The sequence below is a fragment of the Kryptolebias marmoratus genome, linkage group LG2, assembly GCF_001649575.2.
Source record: "Kryptolebias marmoratus isolate JLee-2015 linkage group LG2, ASM164957v2, whole genome shotgun sequence".
NCBI lineage: Eukaryota > Metazoa > Chordata > Actinopteri > Cyprinodontiformes > Rivulidae > Kryptolebias > Kryptolebias marmoratus.
In genome coordinates, this window is record NC_051431.1 from 13,313,552 (window position 1) to 13,328,900 (window position 15,349).

The 15,349-nt window shown below is 40.3% G+C and overlaps 1 protein-coding gene and 1 long non-coding RNA gene across 2 annotated transcripts; both read right to left on the bottom strand.

The window, feature by feature from the left end:
• Positions 1-119: 119 nt before the first annotated feature.
• Positions 120-5,446, bottom strand: LOC119617851 (multiple epidermal growth factor-like domains protein 11). The gene is made up of 10 exons (XM_037980647.1): positions 5,297-5,446; positions 4,906-5,040; positions 2,959-3,174; positions 2,078-2,256; positions 1,696-1,798; positions 1,411-1,569; positions 1,096-1,258; positions 735-838; positions 446-625; positions 120-352 (listed from the first exon to the last, which is right to left on the bottom strand). The coding sequence occupies exons 1-10, from the start codon at positions 5,349-5,351 to the stop codon at positions 120-122; spliced, it is 1,527 nt and encodes a 508-aa protein (XP_037836575.1). The 5' UTR covers positions 5,352-5,446.
• Positions 5,447-13,669: 8,223 nt separating this feature from the next.
• On the bottom strand, positions 13,670-14,665 carry LOC119617674. The gene is made up of 3 exons (XR_005234030.1): positions 14,456-14,665; positions 14,153-14,259; positions 13,670-13,765 (listed from the first exon to the last, which is right to left on the bottom strand). It is a non-coding gene; the product is annotated as an uncharacterized LOC119617674 (long non-coding RNA).
• Positions 14,666-15,349: the final 684 nt, after the last annotated feature.

Genomic DNA, 15,349 nt, shown 5'->3' on the forward strand with positions numbered 1-15,349 from the left:
TAACAGCCTTCTTGGTTAATGTCTGTGAATATGATTTGTCTTTTTGATGACTAGCCTTGCAGAGACAATTTTTGTATTTCAAAGTCATTGAAAATGTTCTGTCATTATTATTATTTTTTCTAGTTTTTACCTGTCGTGATGAGACCATGGTTGGGGCTGAAAGTGCCTTTAGGGCACGGGACAAGCTGACTGTCTGGGTTTCCCCTGGGACAGATGAACCCTGCTGGGCATGGCAGAGGACTTGAGACACCAGTCGAACTCCCTCTGGCGGGACTGGGACTTAGAGGCTGGCAGTGGAACCCAGGAGGACAGGGAATACACTCTCTTTGGCCAGGCAAATCCTGGAACCATCCTGACAAATACATTAAAGCAGCAATAAATCCCTGACTGAGATCAGTTTATAGCTCAAATAAAATCTTGTTATGTAGTCTTGCTTGTAGTTCACCAAGAGGGCATGGTTTGCAGTCATCTTTGCTTTTTCTTCCAGTATCGTTCAGGTAAAAACCAAGTGGGCAGGGGAATGGTGTGCTGGTGCCCTCTGGACAGTAGTGGCCTACTGGACAAACACCCCCAGATACATCTGACACAGGAGCAGCAGACTGAGAACCATCCAGACAGTAGAAACCTAGTAGTAGACACATTTCATTAAAATGTTTTCAGATAACTTATTTAATTCCAACTAGGATCATGTACCATGTAACAGAGCTACATTTTAAGTTATATTATTTTGATACCTGGCAGACAGGGTCCAGAGACTGTAGAGAGACCAGATTCTGAACAGTAAAAGCCTGGACTGCAGCTTTGGCACTGAGAACTGTCAACAAGTCCACCCTGCTCACTGAAATAACATATTTCAACAACAAATCACAGAAGTAGTATGTACATAAAAATGTTCATTAAGAAATTTATACTACTTGAGAGTGCTCAAGAACATAATAAAAACTAACAATTAGTTAAAAGAAAAATAAGATGTGATAAATTTGCCTCAGTATCCTGGCAGGTGAAAAAAAATATTAGCTGATATATATATATAAAAACACATACATAAAATAAATGCAACTCTAAAGAGTATAAAGTATAAAGCTGGATATGAACCTGAATGTTCCTTTTGGGCACAGTTTTGGTACAGAAGTCCCCACAGGGCAAAAATACCCTGGAGGGCACAAGGATCCTGTCAGATTGTCTGATGGTGATTGTTCAAAGGCTCCTCCAACACAAAAAAAGCCCTCAGCGCAAAGCCCACTGGGAAACGTCCTTCCTTGAAGCAGATTTAATTCAAATTTTTTTTATTATGGTGCTTAAAGAAGAGAAATGCAGACTTATCTTTTTGATTTGTCTTTTAATTTAAGCTCTAGCTGTCCTGGACATAACATTCTAATATTATATGTCAGAGGAAATGATCCAAAATACCTGTTCCTTTACAGTACATGCCAGGGTCACACAGTGTGCACTGAGATTCCTCAACTAGTCCTGACAAGTTTCCATAGGTTCCTGATGGACAGGGATGTGGATCTGCTGATCCTGAAGGGCAGTAAAATCCTCTCTCACAGGGGCGTGGAAGCATCATTCCTGATGTATATATGCAGAATTTAAAACATTTACTTTATTTGCAGAATAACTGAATGGCTAGAGGCTGATTATTGTAATGCTAGAAGCTAAAATGAACCCAGCAATTTCTGCACAAGCCTGCTTTACCAAGATCTTGACAGTAGAAGCCAGCAGGGCACGTCTCACAGCTCCCTCGGCCTTGTCTGGGCTGGTACCTGCCAGGAAGGCAGGGTGTCTGTCTGACACTGCCCTGAAATGACAATTAAACTGATTTTATGAGACTCTGTATATGGGGAGTAATATCTCTCTCAAGGTATAACTTCAGTCCAACAATAATAGTGGAGACAGAGATAGCACAAGATGAAGACTGAGACAACTGTTACCCGATCCAGAAGACAACATTAATTGACCCCAGCATACAGTATTGCACTTGTCAAAACTGAGTAAGAGCACTTCTGGGAGGACATCTCATACAATATTCAGCAGTGATGACTGACAGTAGCTTGAGGACTAATGCCGAATGTCTGACCTTCTCACAATAATGTCCCACTGAGCAGACATGTTGTTGTGGCCTCTTGGAGCTCTGTCCTTTAGGACAGTAGTAGCCTTCTGCACATTGGCCACTTGGCTCTGCCATCCCTCTCTGTTGGCAGTAGTGACCTGGAGGACACGGCTGACAAGTTTCAACTGTGGATCCGCCAAGGGAGCCTGGAGGATAGCACACAGCAGACACATTGAACAGAAAAAACATTTCAAACATTGATTAAAAGAAATAATTGAAGGAGGTTTGTCACACCCCTGGATACACATTGCTCACTTGCTTTTGAAAAAAAACAAAAAACAAATCCCAGATCACTTTGCAAGTTCAAATAATTAAAGCGTTAAAGTAGATAACAATGTAATTTGAATTCAAACTACAACATACCTGCTCCCTCATCGGTTTCTAATTCACAGCCATACGAAGGAGCTGCTGCGCATTTTAATGAGATTCTAGTTGTCCGTCGCGAGACAAAAACACAATTACACGATTAAACCGTTTTGTGACAAATATTCATAAGTGCCCAAAGGAGGGAAAAATGCTTCAATAGAAGTTTTCATACTTTCCCACATCACTGAGCTGCAAAGAAAGACACCAGTTCACATGAGGACATCAAGGGGGAAAACTGACAACGTGGGCAGAAAAAAGGATAGGTCTTGTTTGGCTCAGCTTTGTATTTTGTCTGATTACTAATTTTTCATTTTTTAGACTCAGAAAGAGCAAGGGATTACTCACTTGTCCTGAACTGGTTTTACAAGCAGGTTTTTTTTTTTAGAATTATATTGTTCACAAAAACAATTAACATGTCTTTTATTGAATTAATTTAGTGATTACAGCTACATTATAGAAAGAAATGAAATATAACATCTCACGTTTTATGGTTCCAAGAGGACAAGGCATAGGAAGTGGAGTCCCAACAGGACAGTAGTGTCCGGTGGGACAAGGGTTGACATAAGGGTCTGAGGATCCCCAAGGACAGTGATAACCAGCTACACAGGGCCCTGCAGGGACATCTAGACCAGTGTGGTTACAGTAGAAACCCGCCTCACAGGGATGAGGGTAAGCAGAGCCCAAAGGGCAAAAGAAACCTGAGGAAAAAAAGAAAAATTCTTGAAAATTCAAAAACTTCTTCAAGTGCAGCCATAAAAAAGGTCAATCAAGATAATAGGTTTTCTAAAACATTCAACCCCCCACAGCAATAACTATTTACTCTTTTATTTTCAATCCAACAGAGTTCCTTTAACATTTCAGAAGAGCTAATTATTATGCTGCATGAGTTCAAATCTGCTCTTTTATGCTCTGATATCAGCAGTTACTTCATGCTGCTTTCAAGCGCATCACTGCCCAACCATCTACTGTTCCTTTTCAAAAGGGAGGTAGTGCTTTAGCATTCAGGCCTTTTAAGTATTCAAACAGGGGACTTCAAGAGTGAGGTACATCTAATGGAGAAAGTTGATTTGCATAAAAATCAGCATCTTCTGCTGGCTTGACTGAGTTGCTGTACAATGAAGATAATTCTATCATGAAGTTTGTCTGTCAGCACCTTTTTTCTTGCATTTATACTCACTGACAAAAACAGTTAAGCACTCAGAATGAATGGTCTGATTTGGACGTCTAATTTGGTACACATGCAGACCAACGATTGTTATGTAAATGATCTTATTTGTGAGGACCTGGTATGCCTACAATTTGAACCAGAAAGCATAAGTGATGTTATCATGAGTAGAAAGACTGTTTTCAGGTAGTTGCCAGAACATCCAGACGCCAGTCCAAAGAGTTAGTGAAAGTCAACAGACACAGATGTTACCATGTAGATAGCATTATCAGCACTTCATGGAGTTTAACAGGGGTCACACTGTGGGTTTGCATGAGACTGGGTGGCCATATTATGCAGTTGCCTGAAATGTAGGACATTCAAATGTCCCAGTGGTCTGATGTTGGAACTGAAGCATGTGTGAGGGCATAGGTCATAAAGGTTCTAGTTGCCTAAGACAGACCCCAAAAAGGAAGGGTCATGTACTGTATGCCAAGCATTACAGAACCCCATGACATCTGTACCTACCATCCAGACACAGGTACTGACTCTCTGTGTGATCCTGCACCATGTCTTTACAAAAGGCGGCATCAAGACTACAGGTTCACCATCCCATGTGTAAACCACCAAGTTGGCCTGACCACCATTGTTATGGAGAGACACGCATGCAATACTTCTGGCATCATGGTATGGGAAGCCATAAGGCATGACTTCAGGTCAGCTCTGGTTGTGATTCGAGGGATCCTAACACCACAGAGCTTTGTCAGTGACATCCAGTGTCTGCATGTCTTTCCCCCTCCTAAGACAGCACCCTTGCACAGTCCTTCAACAAGTAAAGACCCGTCCACACATACAGTACGTCTAAGGACTGCCTGCATTGTGTTGAGGTCCTCTTGTGATCAGCCAGGTCCACAATTCTCTTTGAGTCAAACAAATGTGGGATCAGCTCACACATGAACTCTGACCCATTTTAACTCATTTTGTTCCACTGGGTGCTGTTTTTGTCAGTGAGTATAATTTTAAGGTAATTAAAAATATAATTATTTAAGAAAAACTCCATTATAAAAACTAGGTGGTTCTCCTTCCAAAGTACCTTGTCCTGATTTGATGTGTGTTTTTTAAAGACACTTCAAATAAAATCACTCAGAGTTAGCCAATTAGGAGAAATTAGTCATATGTTACAGCAATTGTATTACCCAACTCATGAGTAAAGATGATAACGTGTGGGAGGGGAATGAACAAAGTATCACATTACTGCACAAGTTCACTGTCAGGATTTACCCACCCTTAGGACATATATCTCCTCTGTAGGTGGAACATGGATAATGTGGACTCTTGAGACGTTTTGCTGAGTGATTCACATTGTGATATGAATCTGCCTGTGGCACTGCAGCCACTTTGATCCAGCTAGTGTTTCTTCCTGTAAGAGATGATGGCAGTCAAAGCACAAAAAGTTGCAAAGTTGACCTCTTTGTCTAACACAAAGGACGCTAAAGAGAACTGTGCATTCTCTCTTACACACTAATTTCATTAATGTTTTAAGGAAACAATCTATTTTACAAGGCAGCACTGTATGGCAATAATTATTCCCAGACTTATTAGTTTTTTCAGGTTACTAAATTTCTGTACCAAAAATTTCTGGTTGTGTGGTTAAATTATATAAATTCCTATTTTACCAGAATAATTGGAGCAGGACAAATTGTACATCCACAGGGTGGTGTCTATCTTCATGGAAGAAATCTCCAATATTTTCAGAAGACAGCTGAATGACGATGAGGTGGACCGAGGTGTGGGGCTATCAGCACCTCCAGAACAGAAGAAACCTTTATAACACAAACCTAATGTGCAGAAAACCAAGAAACACTTGCATCAAACTCATGCACTGACATATAGATGTTCTTTCTTTTATTTGATTTTCTGCCTATTTTATCTGTATCCAGTGAAAAATATCACTATTCCACTCTATTTACAGTGAACAGTAATCAGACAGGTAGTAGTCCACCCACCTGAGGGTTGTGAGGCTCCAGGACTCACGCAGTATTTCCCAGGGGGACAAGGACGACAGTGAAACGGGGAGAACGCTCCAGGCTCTGGAAGGAAACTACCAACAGGACAGGGTTTGGGTGTCTCACTACCCAGGGGACAGAAGTGTCCCATGGGACAAACATCCCCATAAGGCTGAGAGACAGGTGAAGGCTCAGTGGACCCTAAGGAACAAAAATGCCCTGTAGGGGACAGTGTGGTTAGACATCCCACCAGGAATGTTGAAATATTTACAATTTATGATAAGTGGTATACAGAGGAGACAATATGGGTTTAAGTTAAAGAGGTTAAGATTTAAAATGTTTAAATTAATATCTACAAATTACTTTGTACTTGAATCTCAAATTACAAATAAAAGTTGTGTCCTTGTTGTTATATTTCAAACTGGTTGGACAGAATCATCATGACTCTAACTTGAGCCCAGAAAACAGTGGCTTTTGTAAATGAAGAAGTTTCAGTTGCTTAGTTTTCTGACAAGCTGGTTGTGAGCAGACAGACCTGGGCTGCAGGGTCCAGATGGTTCTGTCAAAGCACTGCTGTTACAAAAGAAGCCAGACGGGCAGGGGAAGCAGTCATTCAGGGACATCCTGTCAGCTAATGGGTTGACATGACCCTCTGGACAAGGAGAGGGCAGAGTTGAACCCTCCTTACAGTAAAAACCTGAGGAAAGGAAGCATATTTAATTTTATTTTAATGATATGCATGTTAGAGTTTGCAAATATGTGAGCAAAGGTAATCCACCTGGAGGGCAGCTCTCACAATCTGACTGTCCAGATAAAGACTGAAAAGTGCCTGGACTGCAAATGACCGGCTTTGCACTACCGGCAGGGCACGCATGGCCAGGTGAGCACTGGTATCCTATGAAATAATCAGATAATGAAAATTCCAGAAGGGTAAGTTTCTGCTGCAATATTTACAACTAAAACAAGAATAAAAAAACAAGCATAATGAATATATAACAAGCAACCATAAGATATGTTCTTTTAAATGCACTGATGTCCCAGTTATTTGGTATAATTAATCATGCCAAATGTAGCACCATGGAACAATGCAATGAAGAAAACACTGGGTCTGAGCAGCATTATCGCTCAGAGCCAGAGGAAGAAAAGGAGAAGAGAAAGCAGGCTCCACTGCAGGTGCCTCTAAGTCTGACAGACAGAAGCACAAGACTATTTATAGGTTTTGGGCCAATTTATGGGCAAATTAGCAAAGCACTTTTCAATCAAGGATGAAAAGAAGGTTTGTCATCTTTCAAGCTTGTGAATTAAATGGTGAAGGAAATGCTCATTAAATCACCTTTACAGCACACGTGGAATAGGATTTGTAAGGTAAGGATTGCAGGCCACATTTACAGCATCAGTTACAGCAGAGTTAAATTTATGGAGTCAAATGTTTTTTTTTGTTTTTTTTTTCTGTAAAAGTTATACATCTCAGATCAGCTATACTGAAGATAAATGTACTACTGGCAAAGATAAACTGATTAAATACAGTATGTTGCTATGATGTTTATTTATAACAATTGAAATAAAATTTAAATAAAACCCATTGAAAATATATATATTTTGTTTTTAAACAGTATGCACCATGTGGTTACTGGTTACCTCTGCCGAGGAGGTTGTGTTTTCGGTAGGGTCTGTTTGTCTGTCTGTGTACAAGATTATTAAAAAACTTTATGAACGAATTTTCATGAAATTTTCAGGAAATGTCAAACTTGGTATAGGAAGAAGTGATTAGATTTTGGAGGTGATCCAGTCAAAATTTAAGGTCAAAGGTCAGGTTTACAGATCAGCCAGTGCTCTACCTCTGCAATTGTATAACAGCAATGTTAAACTCCACAGCTGAACACTTCATAAGACAAGGGTGATCACTTTTGATTTTAAGGTGACTGGGTCAAATGTCAAAGTCACAAATGACCTTGTGTTCTAACTATGCAACCATGTTGTTGTTGTTGTTGTTGTTTTGGCTGCTCCTTTCTTCATGTTTGCAATCTTAGTGCTTCTTCTGAATGTTTTAAAATATCATTGTTTCAAAAGCATTAAATTTTAATTCATTTTGTTCCTCTGGTAAAATATGGTTTTTATGACTTCTAAAAAATGCAAAAGTGCAGGAATCCTTCAGGTTGGATGCAGCAATGCCTCCTGCAAATGACCAGCATCACCGCTCAAATGGTGGTATATTCATGTAACGCATCTATTCTGGCAGACATATTGCAATATCACTGCTGGAAACGCTATAGCTTGCTGCTGCTGCCACTATTTGCACTTGCAAAAAAATACAGTTAATTCTCAGTAAATCACCATGTAATTTGAAACTGATGTTAATCTAAAAGTTTATAAATAAGCGTTTGCATAAACCACTATGAAATCTTTAAGGTTTGGATTGTTTTGGGATGGTGACAACCTACTTTGGTCTTATCATGAATCAAACTAGCCATTAGCTTGTCAATTCAGTCAAAACGAATTAGTATTTTTCCAAACTAAGACCATCCAAAAAGCTATCTACAACAGGTAAGATATTGTTTATTTCTAATTGTCACACAGCACCCCACTTCAAATGGTCTTAACTCTTTGAGATTATCATACTGTAATATTATCAGCTCACATTTAAATGTTTAGATTTTTTGCCATGAAAGCTGATATTTTATTTTGCTTTAGTTCAAAGTAAAACTATTTTCTTAATATTTTGTCCATTATCCATCATCATTGTCCACCATTCATGCAGATTTGAACAGCATGTAAGCTCACTCTACAAACTGCATCAGAGGAATATTTTTTGGCTACTTGCTCAGAAACAGGATAGAATCACAAACAATATTAACACAAAGAATCGATACATTTTTAAGAACCACTGAGGTGTATTTTGTACCTGGCTGAAATCCAGACACGGACCCTGTTGGGCAAAACCACCCAGGGGGACAGAGGAGGTCCACAGATGTCTGAGCCCAAAGGGGGCAGTAGAAACCAGAGTAACAAGCTGCACAGTCGTCCTTGGAATCTGCTCCAGACCTCCCTAGGAAAGTACCTATATAAAAAGAGATAAATTATCCTGCAAGCTGCATAACTTCTACTGTTTCTTGGTCTCTTTCACACATACACACCTATACACTCTCAGCAAAGATAGCAGATAACTGTCACATGTGCACCACAGCTCCATTTATTCACTTAATTAAGTACCCATCTGACCATTTTGACAGTTTTATTGGACTCCTATTAGGTTTTACAACCGTTTCTAAAGTTCTGGATACATTAGGCCATCATACTGTCCCTCTGGGGAATTTATGGCAATTTACTCTACCTTTCGAAGCAGTTTATTAAAAAGTGAGAGGTCAAACAAACAGCTCTTTTTTTAAGGACATGGCAAAGGATTTAAAAGTTTGTCCAACATTTTCTATTAAACAAGTGAGAATACTTAAGCTTTTGCTTTTTCCTATACAGCTTTGTCTGAAGTTTATGTTTTTACCTGGATGACAGGGACTTGGCTTTGCACTGCCCTTAGGGCAGTAGTGGCCTGCAGGACACACGTCACCATGAAACTGACCTAGAAGTGGATCGTCGACAAATAAGACTGGAAGTGGCATATCTTCTATAACTGTGTTAGTCAAACCTTTACTGTGTGTCATTACTCATTATAAAAAGAAGAATGTCGGAAAGAAAAACACTAAAAGAAAATACTTAGGAAAGGCAAGAGTTCATTTAAAGCATTCAGAGCACTGCTGAGTCAAAAGCCATGAGAAGGTTAAATCAAACCAAGTGTGCTGAGAAAAAATTAGCATTGCAAAGTACTTTTAAAGGCTGCGTCAGATGATCTTGCTCTTTCATATTAAAAAATGTACAACTAAAATAACCAGTTGTACATGCTGCCATGAATCTGTTTAACATTATGTAAAGGGCAAGAAGGAGGTACCAGTGACATTTCTCAAAGGTGTGGCAGTTCTGGACCCCTCTCTGCAGTAGAAGCCAGGATCACAGGGCCCCGACGGAGTGAAGGCACCAGCCTGAGCGCAGTAGTGTCCAGGCAAGCAAGGCTGACATGCCTCTATGGACACGGCCCCTGATGGAAAAAAAAATACAAAGACAAATAATTGTAACAACTGATGTGCAAAGGATAAATGAAATTTTAAAAAATTAGCATTCCTTGAAGTAATGCATATTGGCCATTACCTTGACAAATGTCAGTTTGTACTGCTACAAATTTTCGCTCAGTATCTGTAAAACTGGCTGAGTTATAGTCATTTCATTGTTTACTATGGTCAATTAGCTATGGCGGCCATCTTAAATGAGGTTGACTCCAAAAGTTAATCAGTTGTAGGTGCACATCCAGTGATTGTTTTCTGAGAGTTTCATTAAAATACATACAGTGGTTCATGAAATATTTTGCCAACATTTAGACAGACAAACAAATATGCGCACACGTACAGACACAAGACACACGACCGCCCACCTTTCATGGCAGAGGGTGATAAAAATCATTACCAAATTAGTTTGGTAATTGTTTAAAAATAACTTCAGTTTACTTGGTATACATTCTTGTCTCTACCCCATGGATAATTGTGCATTGGTATAATTACTGAAAGTATTACATCACCATCTGTGGAGCTGAAGCTGCCTGCTGGGCATGGGACCATGTAGCTTGTACCCTGTGGGCAATAGGACCCTGCAGAACACTGTTCTCCAGTTGGGCCCTCCTCTGGCTGGGCAGAAACAGAACCATGGATACAGAGGTAACTATTGAAAGAGGGGATACGGTGACAAAGATAACTATAAGAGACGAATTACAAACAAGACAAACAGAATTCTTCTATAATCTGTCTGTGAACATGATAAAGAATGGATTCAGTCTGCATGTGTGTACCCAGGAGAGCAGACCCCAGTGGGAGCAGCCAGTCCAGATGAACTGCAGAATCTCCCAGGTGGGCAGAGCTCACAGTCCGATTTATTGGACAATCCCATCTGGCTGCTGAAAGTGCCAGCTGGGCATGGAAATGCTACACCAGTTTGCGTTCCTGTAGATAAATACATGTTATGTCTGCAGATGGTCCAGGGCTAAGCATCAAAGAACAATTTATGAAGCCATGGCTATCTTAATTATGCTCACTAATGGTCATCTGCATAATTAGAAAGCTATTAAGTGTCACAGTCGCTCATTTAAGAGTACAAACAAAACAAGTGCACTTTTTCAAAACAACGCATTTCGTCACACTTTCTCTCTGTGCTTGGCTGCACAATCACAGGTGTCACATTTTTTGTTTATTTGTGATAACATGATGTGATAACATGATGTGATAACACTGCGTATTTGTCATGGATATGTTATAATAGCTGGTCTTCTGTTGCCTACCAGGTGGGCAATAATGTCCTTTAGGACACAGCATGGGAGTGTGAGTTCCAGACACCTGTCCGGTGTCAGCATCCACAGAGCCAGCACAGAAAAATCCTGCGAGACATTCAATACAATCTGCCTGCGGAAGGGAAAGTTATAGACATACATTTTTAGCCAGAACAAATACAGTCTGTGGACATTAATACGGGAAGTGTAAATTGACAATAAAAGTAAAGAATACAGCTAAAAGCAGATGATGAAAAAGACTGAGCATTTCTTTTTTGTTCTACAAAGAGTCACCTTGGAGCCACAGTTCGGATCTTTGGAAGTGGGGTTCACTGGAAATGTTCTGAATAATATCAGACTTGTTGTAGAGAGCTCTTTGAATGACCTCAGTTTGAAGAAACAGAGTTTATTTCTGACTGGACTAACAAGGTAATGGCTAACCAGAGCGGAGGAAAACCAGAAAACGATTGCTGCCATTTGCCAATCAGTTCCCGTCTCAAAAAAAGTCTAACGGTATTTCATAAACCTTTAAATCAACGTTAGTTTCACATTGCATGAATTTTTGGGCAAAACTATTGATATTCCAGCAGGAAGTGCCCCAGGCTAGTGCTACGGCCAGTTACTGAGTCCTTGGATGAAAGAGCTATCTAAAACAGGTAAGATATTCATTGCTTATAACCTTTCCACAGAACCGCACTTCAAAGGATCTAAATAATCACTTTCAAAATCTCCAAATAACATTACTACTTACTTTAGACAATTGCATGCATTTATCAACCCTTCTTCTGTTCAAGACGGTAGCACTGTTATGAGGGGCAAGCACTTTGGGTTTTACCATATCAGAATATACTGTCAGCAGCTGTGTATCCTTATCTTTCTCACCTGTCCAGGTAAATTTTGATAGGTCCCAGGTAAGCAGGGTACCTGTCTCTCAGAGCCAGACGGGCACCTGTTTCCAGGTGAGCAAGTTATTGAGTCCTGCAGGCTGTTATTTTCTTTGCCTGGGCAGTAAAATCCAGTTGGACAGAGTTGGGAAGGAAAAGAGAGCCCTCTGCTGACGCACAAGAAGCCTAAAATTCAAAGAACATTTTTAAGCAAACAGAGAGACTATGGGATCTCTGGCGAATGTCTTGCATTATGTCATGAAAGACACATAAATTAGTTCCAACCTGGAGGACAAGGCAGGCAGTCAGAAACATGTCTGTTTCTGGTTGTATTGCTGTAATATCCTACAGGACAAGGAATTGGTGCTGAGGAACCCTGAGAGCAGTAATGCCCTTCAGGACATCTGTCACCTGTCATCCCTCCATCCTCCGGTGTGGGTGACCGAGCCCCGGAGAGGCAGTAGTATCCTGCGCCACACAAGCCTGATGCCTCATCTTTGCCAGGAAACATGCAGAATGTGCCTGGTTTGCCAGGAATTAAGATGTGAAATCAAGAGGAATTAAAAATCACACAGAAATTCTTCACCCAGAGGTAAATTGGTGAAAACAAGCCCTGCATGCTGTGTGTATCCAAACTGGCATACATTTGACAATATATTTAGATAACTTTGCTGCTTTTAATGACATTTTAACAACCCACTCATTGAAATGTCGACTATTTTAACAGACTAATTACCATCATGGTCTTTTTTGTCAACTCTGGGTCAAATGCTAAACCTTTGAGCACACTAGAAATCATTAACAGTAAATGGTGTGCGACCTGGAAGGCATGGCAAGCAGTCCTGGGGTTTTGTCATCTGAGTGTGAGGATTGAAGGATCCAGCTGGACACGGGAACTGGTGTTTGGACCACGTCCCGGCTGGGCAGTAATGACCCACCGGACACTGAAAACTCTCTGATAGAGAGCCGTTACTCCTGCTAGGGCAATAAAATCTGTCCAGGCGAAATAAAAATGCAATAACTTGGTTTTAAAACATGTTTAGCACTGAAGCTTCAGTGTGCAGATGTACAAAACAAGAGTGAAATCACTTATGCATGTAAACATCATAGTCATGAACCCTACATATGCTGTTACTAATACAGTTCTTGAAAGTATTTTCATGTTTATATGTGAAAATCTGTAGCTGTTTACAATGAATAGAGACAGTGTGTGTGGCTGATAAAGAGAGGTTACCCCTGGGGACAGGTACTGCAGCTGGCTCGGCCCTCTTCTGTGCTGATGGTTCCCAAGGGGCAGTGCTGAGGAGCCGCAGAGCCTCCTGAACAGTAATAACCTGCTTGTGTGAAGACAAGAGTCATGAAAGAGAGGCACAAACACACAAAAACACACAATCCACAAGAAACAGGGTTCGATTTCTACTCTCTACAGAGCAGCTGCTTATGTTCAGCCCTATTAGCTTGAAAGAGTCTTTTGTTTGCCTCTAAGCTCAGCTTGCTTTGAGCTTATGTAAATTAAAAATGTAATTATGTGTTTTAAAATGTCCCATTAGTATTGTTTTGTAATGTATAGTTAATACTACGACATGCTACCCGAACAACAGCAGCTTGATCTAATTATTCCCACGTTTTTCTAATATTCAATGCGGTTTTACATAATTTTTTTCTCTCTGCGGTTTACTCTCACTTCTTTTTTATCTTGATCAAACACAGAAAGCTCATTTTCAAAAGCCACTGGTCACCTTTTGGGCATGGTCCTCCACGTCTGTCTGTGAAAGGAGGGTCAGGACGATCTGCACTCCCCAGACAGAAGAAACCTTCCCAGCATTGTCCTGAAGGTGCTGAAAGCCCCTCAGGGCTGCAGTAGTAGCCCGGGAGACACGGCTGACAATCCTCCTACGAGGAAGACAAAGAGAAATATGAAGAAAAAAACAACAACTTTTTTTAAAAGTAGAAAACGCTGAAGCATTGATCTGATACTAAATAATGTGCAATCAACTGCCTGGAAAAACAAATGAAAATTTGCCTATATAGCTCAATTTCACATTATTACAATATGGGCTGAAGAGCTTGTGTTGATTCATAAGCATTGTTCCTTTTAAATCAATAAAGATAAATTTATCATTTTTCATTTTAAGCCTATATTTATCAGTTTAGAACATGCTGGGGGATGTAAAAGATTTGGACTCAAAACCACTATCCAGATGGGATTTCAAGTGGACAAACTTCACTGTCTGTCACTGTCAAAGAAGACAGGTGAGTGTAATGCTGAGTGGAAGTCACCTTGGAGGCTAATTTGCTGATGTTAGAGAAAGTTCCTCGTGGACAGGGCAGAGGAAGGACAGTGGCACGGGGACAGTAATGACCAGTGGGACAAGGCCCTCCTTCTCCTGGTAAAACAGGACAAGGAGCTCAGGCAGACATTTTATCAGTTATCACAATAAGTAAAAACCCACATCCTTATTAACACAATTAACAAAAAAAATATGCATTAGCAAATTAAAAATGTTGACATTTCCAAAATAGTTATTCACAGTTTATCCTCTGTCGCTTTGGAGCATATGCCCTGTGAAAACATTTGTTTACCTGTATCCTGTGAGAGAGGTTGTGGGAATATGTTTCCATGTAAACAGTAATGTCCCTCCTGGCATGGTCCGGTGACAGCTGTGCCATTTCTGGAAGAGCAGTAATAGCCTCCGTCGCATTGCCTGCACTGGGACACAGACCAATAGCCGGAATCGGGACCATAAGTTCCTGCTGGACAACTTTTCAAATCAAATCCAGTTCCTTCGGGGCAGTAAAAGCCTGCAGGCCAAAAATAAACACATGGAAACACACAAATTTGAAACACAAATAAAAAAAATACTAGAATAAGTACTTCTGCTTGGGGAAAACAGTGAAAAATAATTATAATCTTATATATAATTTTATAAGCTTTATAATTGTATCTGATTTTATCATTGATCTGATTTTATGTGTCTTTTTATGTTTCCATTCCTTGATGTTAATTGTATTTTTGTCTTGCGTGAGCTGGGTTTTATTGTAGACTCTGTACATCACTTTGGTCCACTGTGGTGTTTGAAAGTGCTCTACAAAAAAGTTGGATTGATTTGGAAAACTGTTTCTTATGCAATGCTTTAGTTTGATAATTTCATAAAAATAGTCCTAAACTTCACTAGATGCACCAACCTGCAGGACAGAGGAACAAAGAGCCAGACACACAGTGCCAGCCTGGCACACACAGCTCACACTGCGAAGCTTGAGTAACAGCGACATAAGTCCCTGGATCACAGGGCACAGGTTGAACAGTTCCCTCTGGGCAGTAGTGACCCTCAGGGCAGGGTCCCCCTGTAATTCCATCAGTGGGGGTGGATGTGACAGCTCCCTCAGTGCAGAAATATCTGCATGAGAAACACAACAACGTGAAATAAGGTGGCTAAAAATAACAAGCAAACCAGTGATATTTAAAGCGACCTTCAA